We start from the raw sequence: 25,518 nt of genomic DNA on the forward strand, positions 1-25,518 counted from the left end.
GCTATGCAGGTGAAGTTGTAGGTCAGGTGTGTGTGCTTATAAATCCACACCCCTTTGCAACGAGTAACATCCAGAACACGTTTCTAACAAGAGCACTGGGCAGCTCAGGTAAGCAGGCCAAACTTCAATCTCTCAATCTCTGCTATATCTAAAGGATCATTTTGTTTCTATTTAAAAGTAAGACTCTTAGAAGTGGGGAACATGAAATGATGCTCTATTCTGTTGTTGCTACTAACTTGGCTTCCTGGGCTGGCTTCACAGTATTACTCTCAATTCATATTAATAATAGAGTAAATTAGACTTATTCTAAAATGATCTCTTTTAATATTCCAGGTGCTAACAACAATGCTTGCTTGTATTTTTTGAGGTTTTGTTCTATTTTTTAATAATTATTTTTTATTTCATGTGCACTGGTGTTTTGCCTGCATGTATGTCTATGTAAGGGTGTTGTATCCTCCTGGAATTGAGAGGGGTGAACTGCCATGTGGGTGTGGGTCTTTTGAACCCAGGTCTTTTTTGGAAGAGCCATCAGTACTTTCAACCACTGCACCATCTCTCTCATCCCTAAAGTTTTACTTTAAACTACAGAAAATTCCAATATAGAAGTAAATGGATTGTGTTAAATTACTTTTCAAAACTACAAGCCGAAAGTGCAAATTGGTCAATGCTAATGAAGCCTTTTGGTAGATGGCAGGGTTGGTGCTTCCCAAAGGCATCTGATGCTGCTGTAATGTTAGAATCATCTGAATTCGTCCCAATGCCTCTCCCTTCCAACTGGACCTTAAGGACTCTCAGCAAGACACACTTGGACCAAGGGAAGCATCGCTGTTGCCCAAACAACAGTAAACAAGTAAACAAGACACATTGCTTTGAATACTGTTGGTATGTTTTTTACAACATCTAACAAAGATTCTTAACTTTAAATATAAAAATGTGCATGACAATAGCACACAGATATGTAATAAATACATAAATAATAGAAATTAGGGATTACTAGGTTAACCACAATTGAACTTGACCTAAAATAGCACAAATTATGACTTTGTACATTCTCTCTCTTTTCTTGATGTAGATTCCACCTGTTCATCTCTGTTTCTAGCATCAAGAGCTTTCTGAATGTTTTCTCCAGAGAAGCTTTGCTTAACTCTTCCTTCTAAGATCCTAAAATATTTTTGGACCTTCTCAAGGAAGATGAAGAGACAATCTCTGAGATTTTTTTTTTATTTCCTGCCTGTAGCTCATTTGTAGAGGTTCTAGAAGTTGATAAGACTTTCTTGTAGGTAGCTTTTTAACATTACTACTGCAACTTGCAGCCTGACTGAAGCTGACCCTCCCAAGTTGACCTTGTTAGCCCAGGCTGACCTGTTCCCTGCTAAAACCTACCGTCGACTTCATTTCATTGTTCAGGTGCAAGATGGCCAAACCATAAGAGAACAAGATGACATTCTGAAATGTTTTATGACTTTATAAGCTATATGAAATAAACTGATATGTTATCAGACATGGTTATTGTTTAACATGTTTTTAGACCCTGCATACAAAGAAGGCAATAAATGGTTCTACTGGCAATTATGGATGGAACTAATTTCAATAAGACTAACCTGGGGTGGCAAACATCATCGATTTAGGAGGGGCATCACTGAAAATGAGAACATATGGGAACGAGACAAATAAAATATCTAGAGAAACCAGGGCGTATAACCCTCCACTGAGCTGTTGCCCTACAAGATCTCAGATGCTATTTTGCAGTAACCATCATAGTCACCTGTTGTTTTCCTGGGACCAAGTTATTGTGTCTCGTGAATCTTTCCATTTTCCACATGATTTTCTTAATGAAGCTGAATGTAGCCACATTCAAGCAGGATCAGTAAGCAGTTTTTGATTAGATTTGGGCTAGGAAATGTCATTATTATGGTGGGATTCACTGCCCAATGACACAAATCTACAGTCAAAATGTTTTAAGAAATTTTGAACAAGCACGGAGGATATCTGCACACTGATTTCTACTGTTATCCCTATGTGTCATTTCAGGAATGTAATAAGACTTGACACTTTTTAAAGAGAAGAGTTTTAGATTGAAAGGGTAGAAGACTAAGTGACGTTGGAGCTGTGTGCCTACAAAGCACAAAAAAAAAACCTAAAATCAAGGCTTGTCTATAGTCTACTTTGCTTCTTATTTGTAACTGAAAAAAAAATGTTTCCATATCTAATCTCACTTTGCTATAGAGTTAAAGATGTTGTCCCAGTTATTAGGCCCAGAAAGATGAAAAGACAAAAAATATTGGTGCCGAGACTCAACTTTGCTCTGCATGATGAAGTTTGAAAATGATAACAAACAGGATGTTGTTTGAGTTTCACAGTGGGGCTATGCACAGCACAGTGACCTCAGGGACAGCTCAGTACCCTCAGCCTCCTCTCAAATGTCACCCTGTGTCAGGATTTCCAGAACCTTCACAAACTTAAAATTGTCTAAGATGGTTCAGTGGGCTTTTTAAATGTTTTTTTAAATGATCCTCTGAGTTTATCTAATGTGAAATCAAAAAAGTGAACCTGTCAGCTTAGGGTTTATCCAAATATCTTTAAATAGCTGACTGCTAAAAATGACCAGATTCTGAAAATTATCTTCTAGCTGCCTCTGAGTGACTACAGAAGATAAGATGCTACATTCTGCTCTGGTCCTCTGCCTCTTGCTCATCACAGTTTCTTCAAACCTTGCCATTGCTATCAAAAAAGAAAAGAGACCTCCTCAGACACTCTCAAGAGGTACCATAATCTCATTGTAGTTCCTAAATTCAGTCATTTCAACTGTTCTCGGTATATTTGGTGTATCTGTCTATAGTTTGATTATAAGCAAAAAAAGAAAAAAGAAAAAAGAAAAAAAAAGAAAGAAGAAAGAAGAAAGAAGGCCTAGATATTTGTTATGTATGGCTTTAAAACAAACTTTTCTAAAGGTGATCATTTATTTTTAGACAATAAATAATCAAATTTCAAAGAAATAATACCAGTTAGGGGTTGGGGTTTTGTTTTTGTTTTTGAAATAGGGTCTCTCCATGTAGCCTTGGCTGGCTTGGAACTCATGTACACCAGGCTGGCCTCCAACTCATAGAGATGTGCCTGCCTATGCCTCCTAACCACTATGCCTGGCTCAATAAAAAATGTTTTGAATGATTTTTTTGTATATGTTGTAAAGAACTGGTTTGATGTGTATAGCTTTGATTATCAGAATCTTAGAAAAAAGTGACTCTTTGATGCCATAGTGTTGTCCTGAAAGCAATTTAAGATTGTGCAAAGTTTGCTCAAATTCCCAGGCCCCTATGTAAGGCAAGAAAATAATGTTATTATTTTATACAAGGCTACCCAGGAAATCATGCTTTCCTTCACTTCCTGATAACATTGGATGACCAAGTCTTTCTTAGGACTCAGGTGCACTGACTTTAGACATCTGCATTTGGCTTTGGTTTCAGAAAAACTTCTATTTTTTTATACTTATAGTTTTACTTTGGAATAAGAAAAAAATACATCTTCATATCCAAAAGGATGAAAAAGAACAGATTTCAGAGTTGTTTTGATGTTTCAAGGGAAACGGTAAATGCTGATAATTATTTGCCCCAGCATGATAAATTCAAATAAGCAGGAGAACCACATAATGTTTGGCCACTCTTTGAAATGGTGCTTTGAGCACAGTGAACAGTGCAGTATACCGCAGGGTATCTAAAATGCTAAAACAGACTGACTTCCACGCCATTCATTTCTTCCCATATATAGTCCACCAGCTATGTGTCCATTATTGTTTACCAAAGTCAATCAATTCAATCAAGTAATTAGTTAGTTAGCTCAGCAATCACAATCTATATGTCTAGAAAGGCAATGTATACTGCAAAATAAATAAAGGGCAAAAATGCTTCCCTGGATATAATTTATCACATAGCTCTCCAAACAAAGATGAGAGTTATAAAATAAATAGCTTAGTACATTTAAACCACCCAGGGCCAAGCTACTAATTGTTGTTCAAATCCTTCCACAGTCGACCTGGGTGGCATTTCTATAGCTGACGTATAAGACATCAGTACCCTGTGAGCCCACTCAAATGTTGCTCTAAAACTCTGCAGTGAAGTTTTACTACATGTATTTATTTATTTATGTGCTGAGGTCAGGAGACAACTTGCTGAACTCTGTTCTCTCCTGCCCCCAGTTTGGGTTCCAGGGATCAAACTCAAGTCATCTGTTTTGGTAGTAGGAGCCTTTACCTGCTATGCCATCTTTATGGCCCCCTTTACTGCAAACCTTATGAAAACAAATTGAAGTATGTATGGCTTACTTTGAATAACTTGGTTCAGCTATGAAGATGCTGCTTTAATAGAGAAAAAGACCACTAATGCTGAGACTCACTGTACTGAGGGTTGGCTTATATTTGCTGACCCTCTGGATATCAAGTTCTATGTTAGAAAGGGCTGGGAAAGTGAGGTGAAAGGCGGGAGGAGGTGGAAGGAGTGCAGTCCCGTAAAGCAAAGAACTGTTCCAAACAGTTAAGGCCAGAAACCAATTGGAAGAAAACATAAGATTGGTGAGGAAAAGAAATAAGTGGTTAAAAAATACACACACACACACACACACACACACACACACAAAGTGTTTTGTGACCAAAACATTTCCCAGCATCCTTTTCATGTGAGAATTGTAGCTTGGCATGATGGTGCTCGCCTAAAGTGCTTTCCCGCACTCAATTTGTGAGTTCAAGTCCAGCATGGGCTATGAAACAAAAGAACTTCTGGCAGCCCATCCAAGAGCCTAGAATAGAACAGATACTCAGTAAATGCATAGCTGATGAGTGAATAAAATCATTCACAGAAAACCATAGCTAGAGACAAAACAATAGCCAGGATTCCAGACCTGGAAGAGAATTTAAATTCTGTCACATTTGCCCCATTGTGATTATTACCTAGACTAAATGAAGACAGTTACGACACAATGTGCCCCCCTGCAGAGCTATGACTATTTGGGAAGTTATATTATTCTTCCTTTGTATATTCAGAAACTAGTGAATTCAAACAGAAGAGATGATGGTCCTTTAATGTCAGTGGAACTAGGCTGAGCAGGGAAAAGAGAACTGGAATGTTTCCGTTGATAAAGCTCTAGCATTTGAGTGACATTTACAACAGATGCGGGGAGCAGTTAAGAGCACTTGCTGTTGTTGAGCAGAGATGATGCAGCAGTTAAGAGTACTTGCTGTTCTTTCAGGGGAACCTGGGTTCACATCTCAGCACCCACATGGCAGTTTACAGCTATCTATAACTCCAGTTCCAGGGAATCGAATGCTGACCTCCATGAGCACAAGGCATACTTGTAGTACATATAGATACATGCAAGCAAAACACTCTTATACAAAACAATACAAATTTAAAATATAAGATAAAAGTAAAAATCTAAAATAAATACAAGCAAAGAAAGAAAAGTAATCACGGGGCAGCTATCATATTTCTAGAGTAGGTTAATGTGCAATGTACTAAAGCAACATCAGATCATCTTTCGGGATCATTACTGAGTGGACTCTGGCCTGGGTGGGGACCAAAACAACAAAGATGTTTTCCAATATTAAGATATTGATCCAGCACAAATCTATCTATTATTTTGCCCTTACTATAAATTGGCACAGCGATTTTGTAGAACAATTTAACTAACAACTCCTCAGAAAGTTAAAATATGTGCCAGGTATGGTGGCACTCACCTTTAATGCCAGCACTTGTAAGTTTGCGGCCACCCTGGCACAGGGAGAGCAAAAGCCTGTCTCAATGGAAAAGAAAGTTAAAATTACAGTTACCATTTAAATTAGCAATTTCACTTCTGCCTATATGTCCCAAACAAATAAAAATATATACCCATTCACAAACTCTTTTATGTTCATATAAATGCTATTCATCAAAGTCAACATGTTAAAGCAACCCAAAATTTCCATCGAGTGATGAGTGTATATAAAGTAGTTGTCCTAGTTAGGGTTACTATTGCTAGGATGAAACCTCAAAGAAGCTTGGGAATGAAAAGGGTTATTCAGCTCACACTTCCACAGCACTGTTCCTCATTGAAGGAAGTCAGAACAGGAACTCAAACAGGACAGGAACTTGGAGGCAGGAACTGAAGCAGAGGCCACAGAAGGGTGCAGCGTCCTGGCCTGCCTCTCGTGGCTTGCTTAGTCTGCTTGTTTATAGAACCCAGGACTACCAGCCCAGGGGTGGCACCACCCACAATTGGCTGGGACTCTCTCAATAATATCTAATTAAGAAAATACCTTACAGCTGGACTTTATGGAGACATTTTCTCAAATGAGGTAACCTGCTTTCCGGTAATTCTGGTGTGAGTCAAGTTGACATAAAACCAGGAAGGATAATTGATCCCGTGCCAACTTGACACTCAAACATATCACTGATAAGTCATAACCACTTCTTTCTTGTTCATCTCCACGATCCATCTCGTAATATAAAACACTGAACAAACAGTAAAAGTCCCATGGTCTTTACAAATTCAAACACTTTAAAATTCAGTCTCTTTAAAAACATTCAGTCTCCTTTAAAACCTAAAAATCTCTTTAAAAATTCAGTCTCTAAACTCTGGGTTTCATTCTTATTTCAAAGGAGAAGAAACGGCATAATCACAACCCGAACAAAGCAAAAACCAACTCCAAACGTGTAAATAACTTGTCCAAGTATCTCAGATTCACTCACAAACTTTTGGGCTCCTCCAAATGGCTTGGGTTGCTTCTCTAGCTCTGCCCTCTGCAACACATACACCCTGTTGTCTCTGGTCCAGCTGGCTCTACTCCACAGCTGCCGATGTCCTTAGTGGTCATTCCATGGCACTGGTATCTCAAAAAGGCTGGGATCTTCTGCTGCAACTGAGCTGCACTTTCAAGCCTCAACTTTCCTGCCTGGCCCTTTGTAGCTTTTCAATCCTGAGCCTTCAACTGTCACTGAGGCTGTACCTTCCCCAAAGGCCACTTCTAGTCACTCACAGTGCCATGCCTCAGCTCTCTCCATGACCCCTTCATGCCTTCCAAACCAGTGCCACTTGGGTGACTCTTATAGTACCAACTTCGGCTGCCAGCACAGGATACATTCTTGGCCACATTCTGTGTGCTGACCCTCAGGAAACTCTTCACTTCAGATTTCACCTCAACAGTGCTGGGCTCTTCCCTGCAAATTTCTCAGCCCCAGCTGACCAGCATGGAATATTCCAGCAAAGCGAAACTGTTACTTCAGTCCAGCTAACTGGATCACCACAGAATCTTCACACACACACACACACACACACACACACACACACAGCCTGACAGAGTTTCTGCATCCCTCTGAAATGCCACAAACCAAGCCTCCATCTTCTGCACTGCTCTCAGCATGCTCATCTTCCAAACTCCCACAGAACAGCCCACTGAGCTCTCCACATCAGAAGCTTTTCTAACCCCAAGTTCCAAAGTCCTTCCGCAATCCTCCCCAAAACAGTATAGTCAGGTCTGTCACAGCAATATCCCATTATACTGATACCAACTTCTTTCACTGCCCAAGCCTGGCTCTAGGTGATGGAATAATAATATTAAGCCACAGAAAAGTCATTAACTACAAACATGTGACAGAGCATAAACTCAGAAAACATGCTAAGTGAATAATTCAATCACAAAGGTCACATAGTGCATATGTGGGGCTAGTCCACGTACATGAAATGCCAAGAATATGCAAACTACAGGGGTTCAAACTAGATTTAGTGTTTGGAGCTGAGAATGATCTAAAAAGTAGAGCATGGATGGCAGGTAAGGCGCTTAGTGCCAAGCCTAGTAGGCCTGGATTTCATTCCTAGAATCCTCACACTGTCAGGATGTCCTCAGTCCTCCACACTGGTGCTGAACACATTATAAATAATAAATAAGTGGATAAATAAATTTAATTAGGTTTTTTTTAACAAGAGTTTGCTTTGAGGTGGTAAAAAATGTACTAAAATCAACTGTGATGTTAGCTATATAGCTCTGGGAACGTACCACAAAGAATATACTCTTTCTATTAGTGAACTGAATAATATGTGAATGATATCTCAATAAAGTTGTTATCAAATAAATGAAACAAAAAGAAACAGAATCATGTGTCTTAGTTCATGGTTCTTCTTCTAATCTCTGTTGTTAGATGTCTGCGGTATCAAGTGTAGACGCTGCAATCTGACATTTTAACACACAGGAAAACCTGACTCTAACTCAGATACTTCATGTCAATTTTTCTCATCTGTATCTGGGGAAAAGCCCACTCGGCAATGCTCCTTGATGCCCTGTACATTCTACTTCCTGAAAGTTTCATTCTTTACTCTCTAGTGTACACTCACAATTACTGCCATCTCCTTTCTAAGGCTAATGATTCTGTCTGTAGCCACAGCTTTCTCTTTCCCCGTATTTCACTCTTTGGATGTTTCCAGAATTCATATTCATTCATTCTCTCTCTCTCTCTCTCTCTCTCTCTCTCTCTCTCTCTCTCTGTGTGTGTGTGTGTGTGTGTGTGTGTGTGTGTTTGTAATTCTCCTTAAACATTTTTCAAGCAAAAAGTGAAAGTAGAATTGCATAGAAGCAGTCAGCATCCTTTGACACTCAAGACTCAAAGGGCACTTGGTAGTGCAGTGGAAAGGGCTCTTGGCAGTTCTTTGGAAGTATGCTAAGATAACCGTTGATTCATGTATGTTTTAAAAGGTAGAGGTTTTACATAAACAGGGATGTCTTCTCAGCCACCACCCATCAATTATCTGGCCCTGATCAGTGCTGAATAGATTTGAGGCTGATCTTGAGCTTTGATGTGCACTCCCAAGTCCTATAACATACAATTTGATAGGGCACCCCATCTTTGTATCCAGATATAACTTAATATCTTTTACAGTGCATGCCACTCAACAGCTTTGGAGCTATTATTGGTGTGTAGGTTGACATCTGCTCTTCAGTCAAAGACCTGTGGTCCTGGAATAATATAAGGATTTATCTCTTCCTCAGGATGGGGCGATGACATCACGTGGGTGCAAACGTACGAAGAAGGTCTCTTTCATGCTCGAAAAAGGTAACATCCCTCTCAGTTTCTCTTCACGTGCCATCTGCCATGCCTCATGGAAAACCCAGAAAGAGTTATGTTTGCTTCTGAAAGAAAGCCACAGTTCTTGTGTCATCATTGTAGGCTGTGTGAAGTCACAACTGCTAACACAATGCTGTTTTAGCTACTCTTCTCATTAAGGTAACCAGACACTTGGCGGGAAGCAACTTAAGGAGGAAGGCTTTATCTTGAGCCAGGACTTGGACATCGAATCCATCATAGCAAAGAAGGCATGGCGGCAGGTTCCACCATGCTGACCGTCAGCAGAAAATGGGGCTAGAACCAGGGTCAGGTATATCCCATGAGTACTGTCTACCAGCCCCAACTCTCTCCACCTTCTAAACTTTGCAAAAAACATAATAAAAAACCATAATACGAGCAGCTGAGAACAATTGTTCAAACAATCGAGTTTGTGGGGGAACATCTCCCATAACAAGTGGGGTTCTTTATTTGTAAAAGTTTTAAATCCTCCAATATGAATTTCTTTTTTCCACAGGCAAGCTTTAAATATAAGATGTATGAATACTGTGGTGCCACTCACTAAGCACTGTGCAAGCTTAGTAGGAAAGCAACTTATAGGAAGAGTCTCCAGCAGGTCTGGTGAGCCAGACACCCTGGGGATCTTTATATCACGCTCATATTCATAGTTAATTGTCCAAGTACTAGTTGATCATCCTCTCTTATGTGCCAGGTACTGGTCAATGATCAAATGTAACATAATTTTTACTCCTTAAAGATTAGAAAATCTCTTTACCAATCCTAAATCCGATAGAGGACTTATATCCAATATATACAAAGAGCTCAAGAAACTGGACTCCAAAAACTCAAAAAAAAAAAACCATTAAAAAATGGGGTACAGAGCTAAATAAAGAACTCTCAACTGAGGAATATCGAATGGTTGAGAAACACCTGAAAAAATGTTCAACATCCTTAGCCATCAGGGAAATGCAAATCAAAACAACCCTGAGATTCCATCTCACACCAGTCAGAATGGCCAAGATTAAAGATTCAGGTGACAGCAGATGCTGGCGAGGTTGTGGAGAAATAGGAACACTCCTCCATTGCTGATGGGATTGCAAGCTTGTTCAACCACTCTGGAAATCAGTCTGGTGGTTCCTCAGAAAATTAGACATAGTACTACCGGAGGATCCAGCTATACCTCTTCTGGGCATATACCCAGAAGATCTTCCAACTGGTAATAAGGACACATGGTCCACTATGTTCATAGCAGCCTTATTTATAATAGCCAGAAGCTGGAAAGAACCCAGATGTCCCTCAATAGAGGAATGGATACAGAAACTGTGGTACATTTACACAATGGAGTACTACTCAGCCATTAAAAACAATGAATTTATGAAATTCTTGGGCAAATGGATGTATTTGGAGGATATCATCCTTAGTGAGGTAACCCAATCACAAAAGAAGTCACTAGATATGCACTCACTGATAAGCGGATATTAGCCCAGAAACTTGGAATATCCAAGACACATTATGGAAAACAGAAGAAAATCAAGAAGGATGACCATTTGTGGATACTTCATTCCTCCTTAGAATAAGGAACATAACTCTCATGAAAGGTTATAGGTACAGAGACAAAATTTAGAGCTAAGATGAAAGGATGGACTATCCAGAGAGTACCCCATTCGGGAGTCCATCCCATCATCAGCCACCAAACCTAGATACTAATGCTCATGCCAGCAAGATACTGCTGAAGGGACCCTGATATTGCGGCCTCTTGTGAGGCTATGCCAGTGCCTGGTAAACCCCGAAATGGATGCTCACAGCCAGCTACTGGATGGAACACAGGGTCCCCAATGGAGGAACTAGAGAAAGTACCCAAGTACCTGAAGGGGGCTGCAACCCTGTAGGTGGAACAACAACAGGAACTAACCAGTACCCCCTGGATTTGTGTTTCTAGCTGCATATGTAGCAGAAGATGGCCTAATCGGCCATCAGTGGGAATAGAGGCTCCTTGGTCTTCCAAACTCTATATGACCTAGCACAAGGCAAGGCCTGGGCCAAGTAGTGGGAGTGGGTGGGTAGGGGAACAGAGGTGGGGGGAGGGGTATGGGAAACTTTCGGGATAGCATTTGAAATGTAAATAAAGAAAATAATAATAATTAAAAAAAAGATTAGAAAATCTCCTGCAGAGTTTTTCATATATCTGAAGAATATTCATTTTCAATTCTCAGATTAAAGTGAAAACACAGGAAATTAAGTGAAAATGGAGTTAAAAACTCCCAGAACTAAATAAATACTACAGAAAAATTTCATTTCCAAATATGAATTAAGAAACAACATATAGACAATTTGCAGCCTCAGACCACTGAACTTATCTGCTCAGATACGGTCGAATTTAATCTAGAAATTCTAGAATGAGTAAAAACTAAAAATTAATCCATTAAATACATCAATATTTAGGGCAGCTGATGTAGCCCAGCTAGTAGTGCTAGCAGAGTGAGTAAAAAGCCCTGAGTTCAATCTCATAGTCACATAAAATGGGTGTGATGGTGCACGCCTACATTCCCAGGACTCTAGAAGTAGGTGCAAGAGGATCAGGAGTTCAAGGCTATCCCCGCTATATAGTTTAAGGTCAGTCTGAAATCCACGAGACTTTGTGGAGACAGGTGAATTCCAGGAGCTCGCTGGGCAGCCAGCCTAGATGAAGTAGCACACATACGGTTCTGGGAGAGACCTGCTCAAGAAAATAAAGAAGAGCATTGATGTGGATTGACAGAGACTTCCAGCTTTGGTCTCACCATGCATAGGTGTTTGCAAGCACACACTCAAGTGCATGCACTGCATACACATACAACACAGAGCACTCTTGTGTGTGTACTACATACACATACCACACACACACATTTATGTGTCATATGGGCCAAAAGGATATTAAGGGAGAACTTTAAAATTATCTTATTTATTTACCTTCCAGCCATTGCCCCAACTCCCGCAGTTCCTCATCCCATTTTTCCTCTCCCTCACCTCTGAGAGGGTGCTCCCACACACACACCAGGCATTCCCCTTCCCTGGGGCCTCAAGTCTCTCTAGGATTACAGGCATCTTTTCCCACAAAGGTCTGACCAGACAGACCTGTGCTATTTATGTGCCAAGGGCCTCCAACCAACCTGTGTATGCTCCTTGTTGGTGGCTCAGTCTTTGGGAGATATCCCTGGGGTCTGAATTAGTTGAGACTGCTGGTCTTCCTATGTGGTCTCTCTCCCTTTCAGCTTCTTCAATCCTTCCCCAAATTCAACCATAGGAGTCCCTGACTTCAGCCCAATGGTTGGGTGTAAGTATCTGTGCCTGTCTCAGACAGCTGCTAGTAGAGCCTCCCAAAGGAAAGTCCTGTCAGGCTCCTGTCTGTGAGCACATCACAGCATCAGTAATAGTGTCAGGCTTTGGTGCCTACCCATGAGATGGATCCCAAGTTAGGCCAGTCATTGGATCCCCTTTCCTTCAGTCTCTTCCCAATTTTTTGTCCCTGCAGTTCTTTTAGATAGGAACAGTTCTGGGTCAGAAATTTTGACTGTGGGTTAGTCACCCTGACCCTCTACTGGAGGTGGGCTCTTCGAGTTCCCTCTCCCCAGTGTTGGACATTTTGGCTAAGGTCACCTCCATTAAGTCCTTGAGTCTCTCACCTCCTGGGTTTCTGGTACTTTCTAGAGGGTCCCTCCACTCCCCACCCCCAAACCCTGATGCTGTTTATTTCCATTCATTCTTTTGGCCCTCCAGGCTTCTCTCCTGCTCCACCCCCAATACCTGAGCCTTTGTGGCCTGAGTTGCCTCAGATAGGATGATATTTCTAGTTCCATTATGATGTCCTCACTTTTAATAGCTGAATAGTATACCATTGGGTAAATAAAACACATTTTCTGCATAGAGTCTTCGGTTTAGGGACATCTGGATTGTTTCCAGCTTCTGGGTATTACAAATAAGGACACTATGAACACAGTGGAGCACCTATCCTTGTGGTATGGTGGTGCAACTTTTGGGTATATGCCCAACAATGGTATATCTGGGTCTTCAGGTAGAACTATTTCAAATTTTCTGAGGAACTGCCAGTTTGATTTCCAGAGTGGTTGTACCAGTTTGCAATCCCACCAGCAATGCAAAAATGCTCTTCTTTCTCCACATCCTTGCCAGCATGAGGTGTCACCTGAGTTTTTCATGTTAGTCATTCTGATTGGTGTGAGGTAGAATCTCAGGGTCGATTTGATTTGCAGTTCCCTTATCACTAAGGACTTTGAACATTTAAGTGCTTCTCAGCCATTTGAGATTCTTCTATTTTGATTTCTCTGTTTACCTCTGTACCCCATTTTTAATTGGGTTGTTTAGTTTTTTTGAAGTTAATTTCTTGAGTTCTTTATATATTTTGCATATTAGCCTTCAATCAGATGTAGAGTTAGTGAGGTTTTTTTCTAATCTGTAAGTTGCCAATTTGTCCTATTGATGTTGTCTTTTACCTTAAAGAAGCTTTTCAGTTTCATGAGGTCTCATTTATCAATTGGTGATCTTAGAGCATAAGCCATTGCTCTTCTGCTCAGGAAATTTCCCCCTGTGTCAGTGAGTTCAATACTCTTGCCCATTTTCTATTAGATCCAGTGTATCAGGTTTTATGTTGAGATCTTTGATCTACTTGGACTTGAGTATTGTGCTCTATAATAAATATAGATCTATTCTCATTCTTCTAAATGCACACCACCAGTTAGACCTGCACCATTTGTTGAAGATGCTTTACTTTTTCCACTGTATGGTTTACCTTCTTTGTCAAAGATCAAGTGTCCATAGGTGTGTGGACTTATTTCTGGGTCTTCAATTCTACTCCACTAATTAACCTGTCTGATTCTGTAGTAATACTATTCAGCCTTTATCAGTATCGTTTTGTAGTACAACTTGAGGTTATGGATGGTGATTCTCCCAGAAGATATTTTATTGTTGAGAATTGTTTTGGATATTTTGGATTTTTGGTTTTCCATATTAAGTTGAGAATTGCTCTTTCCATGTCTGTGAAGAATTGTGCTGGAATTTTGATAGGAACTAGATTGAATCTGTAGATCACTTTTGGTAAGATGGCCACTTTGACTGGTTAGCTACCAACTCATGAGCATGGGAGATCTTCTGATGTCTTCTTCGATCTCTTTCTTCAGGGATTTGAAGTTCTTGTCATATAAATCTTTCACTTGCTTGGTAAGAGCTGCACCAAGATATTTTCTAGTATTTGTGGTTACTGTGAAGGGTATTGTTTTCCCCAATTTCTTTCTCAGCCTGTTTATCGTGTGTATAAAGGAAGGCCACTAATTTGTTTGAGTTAATTTTATATCCTGCCACTTTGCTGAACTTGTTTATCAGCTGTAGGAATTCTCTGGTGGAATTTTGGGGGCTGCTTATGTTTAGTATCATATCATCTGCAAATAGTGATACTTTGACTTCTTCCTTTGCAATTTATGTCCCCTTGATCTCCTTTTGTTGCCTAATTGTTCTTGATAGTTCTTGCTAGAACTTCAAGTACTATGTTGAATAAATAGCAAGAGAGTAGGCAGCCTTGACTTCTTCCTTATTTTAGTGGGATTGTTTCTAGTTTCTCTCCATTTAATGTGATGTTGGTTTGCTATATATTGCTTTTATTATGTTTAGGTTTATATCATGAATTCCTGATTACTCCAAGACTTTTAAGATGAAGCGGTTTTGTATTTTCTTAAAGACTTTCTTAGCATCTAATAAGGTGATCATGTGACTTTTCCCCTTGAGTTTTTTTATACAGTATATTGATGGATTTTCATATATTGAACCATCCATGCATCCCTGGAATGAAACCTACTTCATCATGTTGAATGACGGTTTTGATGTGTTTTTGGATTCAGTTTGAGAGAATTTTATTGAGTATTTTTTTGCATCAATATTCATAAATGAAATTGGCCTGAAGTTTTCTTTTGTTGGTGGGCCTTTGTGTTGTCTAGGTATCAAAGTAACAGTGACTTCATGAAATGAATTAGATAGTGTTGCTTCTGTTTCTATTTTTGTGGAATAGTTTGAGGAGTATTAGCATTAGCTCTCTTCAAAGGTCAGGTAGAATTCTGTACTAGAGCTACCTGTCCCTAGGCTCTTTAGGTTGGGAGGTTTGTAATGACTACTTCTATTTCTTTAGGAGTTATGGGACTAGATAGTTTACCTGATCTTGGTCTAACTTTGGTAGTGGGTATCTGTCTAGAAAATCATCTATTCCATCTAGATTTTTCAGTTTTGTTGAGTATAGGCTTTTGTAGTAAGATCTGATGTGGTTTTTTAATTTCCTCAGTTTCTGTTTTTATGTCTTTCTTTTAATTTTTGATTTTGTTAATTTGTATACTGCCTCTGTGCCCTTTAGCTAGTTTAGCTAAGGGTTTATATAGCTTGTTGATTTACTCATAGAACCAGATCTTGGTTTTGTTGATTCTTTGTATCATTCTCTTTGTTATTATTTGTATTATTTGTATTATTCTCTTATTTGGGGGTGAAATGTTCTGTAGATATTTGTTAAATTCATTTGATTCACAACTTCTGTTAGTTCCACTGTATCTCTGTTTAGTTTCTGTTTCAATGAACTAGCTGTTGGTGAGAGTAGGGTTTTAAAATCTCCCAATATTATTGTGTGAGATTCAGTGTGTTTTGAGCTTTAGTAAAGTTTTTTTATGAATGTGGGTGGCCTTGCATTTGAGGCATAGATATTCAGAATTGAGACTTCCTCTTGGTGGAATTTTCCTTTGATGAATATGACCATCTTTGATGAATATCACCATGCTGCTTTATATATTTTGGTTGAACATGTATTTTACCCTGTACTGCAGATCAATTGTGATTTAAAAAAATCTGCATGGTACTGGTACAGTGACAGACAGGTAGATCAATGGAATAGAAGTGAAGACCCACAAATGAACCCACACACCTATGGTCACTTGATCTTTGACAAAGGAGCTAAAACCATCCAGTGGAAAGAAGACAGCATCTTCAACAAATGGTGCTGGCTCAACTGGCAGTTAGCATGTAGAAGAAAGTGAATTGATCCATTCTTATCTCCTTGTACAAAGCTCAAGTCTAAGTGGATCAAAGAACTCCACATAAAACCAAAGACTCTGAAACTTATAGAGGAGAAAGTGGGGAAAAGCTTCGAAGATATGGGCATAGGGGAAAAATTTCTGAACAGAACAGCAATGGCTTCTGCTGTAAGATCCAGAATTGACAAATGGGACCTCATAAAATTGCAAAGCTTCTGTAAGGCAAAAGACTATCAAAAAGAAAAGGCCACCAACAGATTGGGAAAGGATTTTTACCAATCCTAAATCAGATAGGGGATTAATATCCAATCTATATATAAGGAACTCAAGAAAATAGACTCTAGAAAATCAAATAACCCTATTAAAAAATGGGGTACAAAGCTAAACAAAGAATTCTCAACTGAGGAATATCGAATGGCTGAGAAGCACCTGAAAAAATGTTCAACATCCTTAATCATCAGGGAAATGCAAATCAAAACAACCCTGAGATTCCATCTCATACCAGTCAGAATGGCTAAGATCAAAAATTCAGGTGACAGTAGATGCTGGTGAGGATGTGGAAAAAGAGGAACACTCCTCCATTGCTGGTGGGATTGCAAGCTTGTACAACCACTCTGGAAATCAGTCTAACGGTTCCTCAGAAAATCTAACAATACCTCTCCTGGGCATATACCCAGAAGATGTTCCAACTTGTAATAAGAACACATGCTCCACTATGTTCATAGCAGCCTTACTTATAATAGCCAGAAGCTAGAAATAATCCAGATGTCCCTCAACAGAGGAATGGATACAAAAAATGTGGTACATTTATACAATGGAGTACTACTCAACAATTAAAAACAATGAATTCATGAAATTCTTAGGCAAATGGATGCATCTGGAGGATATCATCCTGAGTGANGTAACCCAATCACAAAAGAACACACAATATGCACTCACTGATAAGTGGATATTAGCCCAGAAACTTAGAATACCCAAGATACAATTTGTAAAACACATGAAACTCAAGAANATCGAATGGCTGAGAAGCACCTGAAAAAATGTTCAACATCCTTAATCATCAGGGAAATGCAAATCAAAACAACCCTGAGATTCCATCTCATACCAGTCAGAATGGCTAAGATCAAAAATTCAGGTGACAGTAGATGCTGGTGAGGATGTGGAAAAAGAGGAACACTCCTCCATTGCTGGTGGGATTGCAAGCTTGTACAACCACTCTGGAAATCAGTCTAACGGTTCCTCAGAAAATCTAACAATACCTCTCCTGGGCATATACCCAGAAGATGTTCCAACTTGTAATAAGAACACATGCTCCACTATGTTCATAGCAGCCTTACTTATAATAGCCAGAAGCTAGAAATAATCCAGATGTCCCTCAACAGAGGAATGGATACAAAAAATGTGGTACATTTATACAATGGAGTACTACTCAACAATTAAAAACAATGAATTCATGAAATTCTTAGGCAAATGGATGCATCTGGAGGATATCATCCTGAGTGANGTAACCCAATCACAAAAGAACACACAATATGCACTCACTGATAAGTGGATATTAGCCCAGAAACTTAGAATACCCAAGATACAATTTGTAAAACACATGAAACTCAAGAAGAAGGAAGACCAAAATGTGGATACTTTGTTCCTTCTTAGAATGGGGAACAAAATACCCATGAAAGGAGTTACAGAGACAAAGTTTGGAGCTAAGATGGAAGGAAAGACCATCCAGAGACTGCTCCACCTGGGGATCCATCCCATATACAACCACCAAACGCAGACACTATTGCATATGCCAGCAAGATTTTGCTGAAGGGACCCTCTCTCTTGTGAGGCTATGCCTGTGCCTGGCAAATACAGAAGTGGATGCTCACAGTCATCTATTGGATGGAACACAGGGCCCCTAAAGAAGGAGCTAGAGAAAGTAACCAAGGAGCTAAAGGGGTTGNCAACCCTATAGGAGGACCAACAATATGAACTAAGCAGAACCACACAGAACTGTGTCTCTAGCTGCATATGTAGCAGAGGATGGCCTAGTCAGCCATCAATGGGAGGAGAAGCCCTTGGTCTTGCAAAGATCATATACAAGGGAATGCCAGGGTCAGGATGCAGGAGTGGGTGGGTTGGGGAGCAGGGCACTGGGAGGGTATAGGAGACTTTGGGGATAACATTAGAAATGTAAATGAAAATATCTAATAAAACGTATTAAAAATAAAATTTTAAAAAAATGCATTATCAATTAAAGTTTATATTTTCAGGGCTGAAAAAAAAAAAAGAAAGAAAGTGTATTTATTGAATGTTAGAATGGCAACTCCAGCTTGTTTCTTGGGACCATTTGCTTAGAAAACTTTTTTCCAGTCCTTAACTCTGAAGTAGAGTCTGTCTTTGTTACTGAGGTGTGTTTCAATTGTGTGGCAAAATGCTGGATGCTGTTTATATATCCAGTCTGTTAGTCTGTGTTTTTTCATTGGGGAATTGAGTTCACAAATGTTGAGAGATATTAAAGACAGTTGATTTTAGTTCTTGTTATTTTTGTTGTGTAGGTGTTATTATGTGTGTGTGATTCTCTTCTCTTGAGTTTGCTGTGAGATGTATAATTTCTTATGTTCTTGTGGGTGGAGTTACCCTTCTTGTATTGGAGTTCTCATTCCTCTATATTCTGTATGGCTGGATTAGTACCTTTATGGCCATCTCTCTCTTTAGGTTAGGGAAGTTTTCTTCTAAGATATTGTTGAAGATGTTTTCTGGCCCTTTGAACTGGAAATCTTCACCCTCTTCTATTCCTATTGTTTTTTAGGTTTGATCTTTTCATTGTATCTTGAATTTCCTGGATATTTTGGGTTAGGAGCTTTTTACACTTTGTATTTTCTTTGACCAATGTGTCAGTATCTTCTATGGTATCTTCTATGCCTGAGATTCTCTCTTCTATTTTCTGTTGGTAATGCTTGCATCAGTAGCTCCTGATCTCTTTTGTAAGTTGTCCATCTCCAGGATTGCCTCCCTTTGTGTTTTCTTTATTGTTTCTATTTCCATTTTTGTTTTGCACTGTTTTATTCAATTCCTTCACCTGCTTGATTGCATTTTGCTGTATTTCTTTAAGGGATTGATTTGTTTCCTCCTTAAGGGCTTCTACTTGTTTGCCTGTGTTTTCCTGTATTTAAGGGAATTATTTATGTCCTCCTTAATGTCCTCTATCATCTTGATGAGATAGGATTTTATAGCAGAATCTTTCTTTTCATGTGTGTTAGGGTATCCAGGGCTTGCTTTGGTTGGAGAACTAGGTTCTGATGGTCCAAAACTGCACTGGCTTCTGTTGCTTATGTTCTTGTCCTTGCCTCTCTCCACCTGGTTATCTCTAGTGTTAACTGACCTGTGTGCCTCTGACTGAGGCAGGCCTCCTTGGAGGGAGGTAGAGTTCTGTGACATGGGTTAGAATCAGCCTCCTGGGAGGCTATCTCTTGTTAGGGAGGACCTCCTGTGTGTCTGGTTAGAGCAGGCCTCCTGTGTCCCTGATTAGGATAGATCTTCTGTGTTCCTAGTTAGGGCGAACCTCCAGTGAGCCAGGCAGGCTTTGGGTTCCAGGGCCAGGATCTGCCCCTGTTGCAGATGAAGGTACAAACTAGAAGGGATGTCTCCCTGGTTACTGAAGACCTCCTGAGAGGCAGGCAGACTGTAGGGTGTAGGAGGGTATTGGGCCTACAGATCTGGCCAGGATAGAGAAGCAGACCAGAAGTAAGATGGAGCTTGGCAGAAGGTAGGTCCTGTGTCACCTGGGCTCTGTGAGTGTTCCCAACTAGTGTGGCTATTTGAGCAGGAGTCTCATCTGTGTCCCTGGTTACTGCAGACCTCCAGGGAGACAGGCAGGTTTTAGCAAGTGGGAGAATATCAGCATCACCGATCTGGCATGGGTGGAGAAGGAGAGGTTTTTTTTTATTATTATTATTTTGAGGAAAATCAGAGGAAAGTCAACACACTAAAACTCAGGCAATGCACTATAAATATATCAAAGAGAGAAGTATTCTGAATCAATACCTTTACTGATATACTTTTATAGCAAATACCTTTATCTTATGTTTTATTTGAAATAAGAAAGTTTCAAATAGTCTAGTATTGTACCTTAAAACTCCCTTCATTCCATAAAATAGAAAGAAACTAAATTCAAAATTAGTCTTAGAAAGGAAATATTTAAAACCATAAGAAAATAATGGACAGGATCATACAAATAAAAGCTGCTTCTCTTTCTTTTCTCTTTCTTTCTCTCTTTCTTCCTTCCTTCCTTCTTCCCTTCCTCCCTTCCTTCCTTCCTTTCATTCTTTCTTTTTGAAGAGATAAAACCACATAGCAGTAAATATACCAGCAAAGAAAAATAACGAAGTCTAATAAAATCATAAATGAAAAGAAGAAATTACAAGTGATATTACAGGGATGGAGAGATGGATCAATGAGTAAGAGTACTTACTGTTCTTCCAGAGGACCAGAGTTCAATTTCCAGCAACCATGTGTATGTAACTCTAGCTCTATGAGATCCAAGGCCTCTGTGGCATTCCTAGGTACCTGCACACCTACAAATATATGAACATGCATGTAAATAAAAGTAAAAATAAACCAAGAAAAAATAACCAAAGGAAAAAGATGGATCAAAGGACTATTTTAAAAACTTTTAAGTCAATAATTTAGACATACTAAAAGAAACATAAGTTCCTATATACATAAAACTGTCAAGATTGAATCATTAATAGAAAATTTAAACAGACCACTGAAATTTTATTCAGAATTTTAAAAGAATTTCAAAAGTCTTCCATTACTAGACATTGGTAGTACACATATTTAATCCCAGCACTTGGAAGATGCAGTCATGTGGATTTAAATTGAAATCTTCCAAGGCCACCCATTGAGCACTCATTCAACAGATTTCCTGTTATCAACAGCTCATGAGAAGTAACTGGACAGTATAATTATGGGACAAGGGAATAGAATATTTTGATTAATGTTCTTTGAGAACTAGCAAAGATCCCCATAACAAGTCTATAATTCCCCAAAAGGCATCCGAGCAGAGAACTGTAGCAAAATTTTCCCCCAATTAATTTAAATATTAACACAACAAGAATCCTGTGATTGGACAGGGAAAAGAGAGGCAGAGCTAAGAGAGGGGAAGGAAGAGAGAACAGAGAGAGAGGGAGGAAGATGGAGGAGGAAGACGACGTTCCAGATTCCGTGAGGCTTTAAATAGCCACAGGTAGCTATGAATATCATAAAGAGATAGAATAATTGAGACCATTTGTCTAATCTAGGTGTGCAGCTTGTATCATTATCAATTGGCTCTGAAATTATTATGTGAACATCTTGTGAATTGAGAATTTATTGATATGAAAAATTTTTTGTTGTTGAACAAGCATGACTCCAAAACTTATCTTTTGATGTCTATAATTATCTTAGTATTAAAAGTATATTTGAAAAAAATTATCCAATATGTCTTTCTTAGTTTTGTATTGTTAATTATAGTTGTATAGTAGAAATACATGAAGCTGGATAATTTGTAAACCAAAGAGGTTTACTTGGCTCCGGAAGTTCAAGAGCATAGACATTAATATTTGCCCATCTCTGATGAGGCTCCATGGCAAATGGCATCCCAGATATGATTGTGTGCAAAAGGGATTAGAAGATTCCAACCTCACAGCAAAGCGTCCTCCTGGGAAGTGATCTAGTCCCAGGACACCAGATCGTCTCCCAGGAGACACAGTGACATATTCCTGAGGACACAGCCATTATCTAACCACCTTCTACCCTCAGAGTTTCCACTGCCTCTTCATCCCACTCAGGACCTTGCTTCCACCACAAGAACCTTTGGGAAAAGCATGAAACATAAACCATGGAAATACCCACACCCTAATCATTTTATCCCTGCTGCAATTACTATTTTCATTTTACTTTTAGACTAGAATTGGTAAGTCGCTTAGTATTACAGCTTTGTGCAGAGTTAAAATCAAAATGATCCTGAAAAATATTTTAATAAGGGACTCTCATTTATTTGTAAATTTAGGTTGACACATGAATAAAATGATATGAAACTGATCAAATATGACTATTTTGTAAAAACTTAAATAAAAAATGAGTGATATTTTAAGTTGACTCTCCTGACATCATATATCAGGGTTTCATTAGAAATAACTGTTGATTATATAAGTCCTGGAGATAACATGGTTTTCTAATTATCTATACATACTATAGTAGCCCTAAGTGCCACCTGCCACTTTAAGCTGTGCTTCTTGTACCCCACACCAACAATCTGATTCAGTATGCTATGCAGCCTGTGAGCTGACACTTATAATATTGTACCTGGTATGTTCTGTGGCCACACACCAGATGACACTACCTACTATAGGTCACATTGCCATGAAGTATGAGCCTAAGGTATTTATTTAAGTCTTCTCAATAGTACCAAAACTTTAAATATAATTCCATTTTATAATTTGATTGAGCATTAATCACGCAACTTTACTTTATGCTTTCTCTGTTTAGTAACAAACCACTGATGGTTATTCACCACCTGGAGGACTGTCAGTACTGTCAAGGTAACTTTAGCTCCTGGGAGCTTACTGTATGTCCAAACATAAGATAGAAGTTAGCTGGGAAGAATAGTTAAGAAGAAACGTAGAAAAATAACATTTAAAAAATGTAATTCTTTTTTTTTTAACATTTTTTTATTATTATTATTTTCTTTATTTACATTTCAAATGCTATCCCGAAAGTTCCCTATACCCCACCCCCGCCCCTGCTCCCCTACCCACCCACTCCTACTACTTGGCCCTGGCCTTCCCCTGTGCTGAGTCATATAAAGTTTACAAGACCAAGGGGCCTCTCTTCCCAACGATGGCCGACCAGGCCATCTTCTGCTACATAATGTAATTCCTAAAGTACCACCATTCTACCAAGATGCTTAAAGACCAAGAAAGAGCCACCTAGGGGCCCCCTCTAGTAATTGCAACATTAAGATTATGAGTCAGAGGTAAACCTGAGCTAAGTAGTAAGATACAATCCAGAGAATATATTATAATGGTTATTCAAATCTGCTGAATGTGAAACTCTGATATGCTATTTGAAATGTGATATCTACTTCTTAAAAATAAATAAAGATGAGTGGAAAATTTGCTGACAGAAATTTTTCTAACCAATGAGTTACTATGTAACGTAAATTATAAAACCACTGTGTTCATTAATATCTGTTGACATCTCCATAAACAAACTCTAGCTCATTGCTTCCCAATGACAGACTAAGTAGCAAAAGAAAAACAAACCATTTACACCCATGCCGTTGACACAATTATAGAAAACATACTGTGATATTACATTGACAATGTACATTGCCTAACTTTGATATACATTGAAAATGTAATATCAAAGTTAAGCAAAATGATATTTCCTTCTCTTTCACAGCACTAAAAAAGGAATTTGCCAAAAATGAAGAAATACAAGAAATGGCACAAAATGACTTCATCATGCTGAATCTCATGGTACATGATCCCAACAATGTTGTCTTAATGCCATAACTTTATAGAAATGTTGAACTCTTTTTTTTTTTTTTCAAAACATTCGGGGTCAAGTATTAGTTACTACAGAATTTTAAGACTCTAATGTATAATTTTCTGGAAATTTAGCTTCCATAAAGAATGCTACACAATCTAATGATGTTCATTTATTTCATCTACTGCTAGCATGAGACCACGGACAAGAACTTGTCACCCGATGGGCAGTACGTGCCCAGGATCATGTTTGTTGGTATGTGTCCACATCAGGTTTGCTAAGTCAGTAGGAACCTTAGCATTCTTATTTTTATTTGCTTTAAGTTTCAAACTTAAGCACTGTTCTTTTTAAAGGGGATCCATTTCTAACCCAAGCAATAACATTATGCTCTTGTTAGATCTACGCCAAAATGCACTATGTTGCTAACAGAATTTAAACATTTAAAAGGAATTTATGCTCTTAAATCAATTTAACCATGCACTTTTAATACAATACCACAAAGTAGAGCCATGCCTCTCTAAAAGGACTGAAGGCTAATCCATGAATTCACATGATGAAAACTGACTTTGCTTATCATTCTCCTGACCTTGGTCTTAGAGTAGGGAGAAGGAACAAGTTTGAGAACACGTTAAGCAATGTTTGAGTGACTTTGTTGTGTGTTGTTTTTGACAGACCCTTCTTTGACTGTCAGGGCTGATATAACTGGAAGATACTCTAACAGACTGTACACATACGAACCCCAGGACTTACCCATGTGTGAGTAAATTACATCAAAAATTACATTGATCAGTGGTGGTAGCTGACTCTGATACTCTAAAAAGACACAAACATTAGGAGCCATAATACTTCCTCCTAGTGTCAAAGACCCAATATGATTCTTTTCTCAGATAACAATAATGATGACTTTGTCTTTCTTAAATGCCTATAAATAGTGAGGTACAAAATTTACTCAAGATTATTAACTATTTTTAATAACAGTTACTATTAGTCATATTTAAGAAGATGGTATTGGTCTCAGATCCAGCAATACTCATTAAAAAGAAAACAGTCTCTCAAAGATCCGTTAATAAATTAGTTACTTATTATCAATGAATTTGATGAGCCACTTCTGATTGATGTAATCCATAAATTTACAAATATTCATTTAGCTTATTAATATAGTATGTTAATGAGCCAACTAATACAAAAATGTAAGCAATCCAATTTTATTATCATTTAAGTTCTAACATTTACTAGTTTCATTTACTAAGAGCACAATATTTCTTTACTCTTATTTCAGTGATAGACAACATGAAGAAAGCGCTAAGACTTATCCAGTCAGAGTTGTAAGGAATGATGGAAAGATGTCTCCACTCTAAGAGGTCAAATGTGTGGTACAAACATCTGGTTCACTAACAAATACCAAATGTGCAAGTCCATGAATTTTGTAACATCACTATTTGGCTTTGTGACATGTCTGTGATAGTTTATGAAGGTAAAATTATATTTTAATAAATGTTAAACTGTGTGATCATGCTGTAGTTTGATGTTTACCTGGATCTGTAGCAAAGACAGTTTGCCATGAGCTCAGAGTTGCTATGCTCTGTATATCCAATATCTCCCCTGTCGCATGTCTTGATGGATTGGTTCTCAGTAAAGAAGTTCTGTAGACTTTAGAAGGTGGGATCTAGCTGGAGGTCATAGGTCATAATGGGTAGCACATTAAGGGTATCTCATCCCTGACACCTTATCTTGCTCTTGGTTTCCTATTGACCAAGAAGAGGAACCTCTACCCCTACACACACACACACACACACACACACACACACACACACACACACACCGCTATAATTGTTCTGCCCAAGTCTATGGTACCAATTGACCAT

The 25,518-nt window shown here is 38.7% G+C and overlaps 1 protein-coding gene across 1 annotated transcript; it reads left to right on the forward strand.

The window, feature by feature from the left end:
* Agr3 (anterior gradient 3, protein disulphide isomerase family member) lies at positions 1 to 25,162 on the forward strand. The gene is made up of 8 exons (XM_021202659.1): positions 1 to 108; positions 2,630 to 2,763; positions 9,008 to 9,071; positions 22,652 to 22,704; positions 23,567 to 23,643; positions 23,845 to 23,908; positions 24,326 to 24,409; positions 24,933 to 25,162. The coding sequence occupies exons 2-8, from the start codon at positions 2,658 to 2,660 to the stop codon at positions 24,980 to 24,982; spliced, it is 498 nt and encodes a 165-aa protein (XP_021058318.1). The 5' UTR covers positions 1 to 108; positions 2,630 to 2,657; the 3' UTR covers positions 24,983 to 25,162.
* The last annotated feature ends 356 nt before the right edge of the window (positions 25,163 to 25,518 follow it).

Source organism: Mus pahari, chromosome 7, assembly GCF_900095145.1.
Source record: "Mus pahari chromosome 7, PAHARI_EIJ_v1.1, whole genome shotgun sequence".
NCBI lineage: Eukaryota > Metazoa > Chordata > Mammalia > Rodentia > Muridae > Mus > Mus pahari.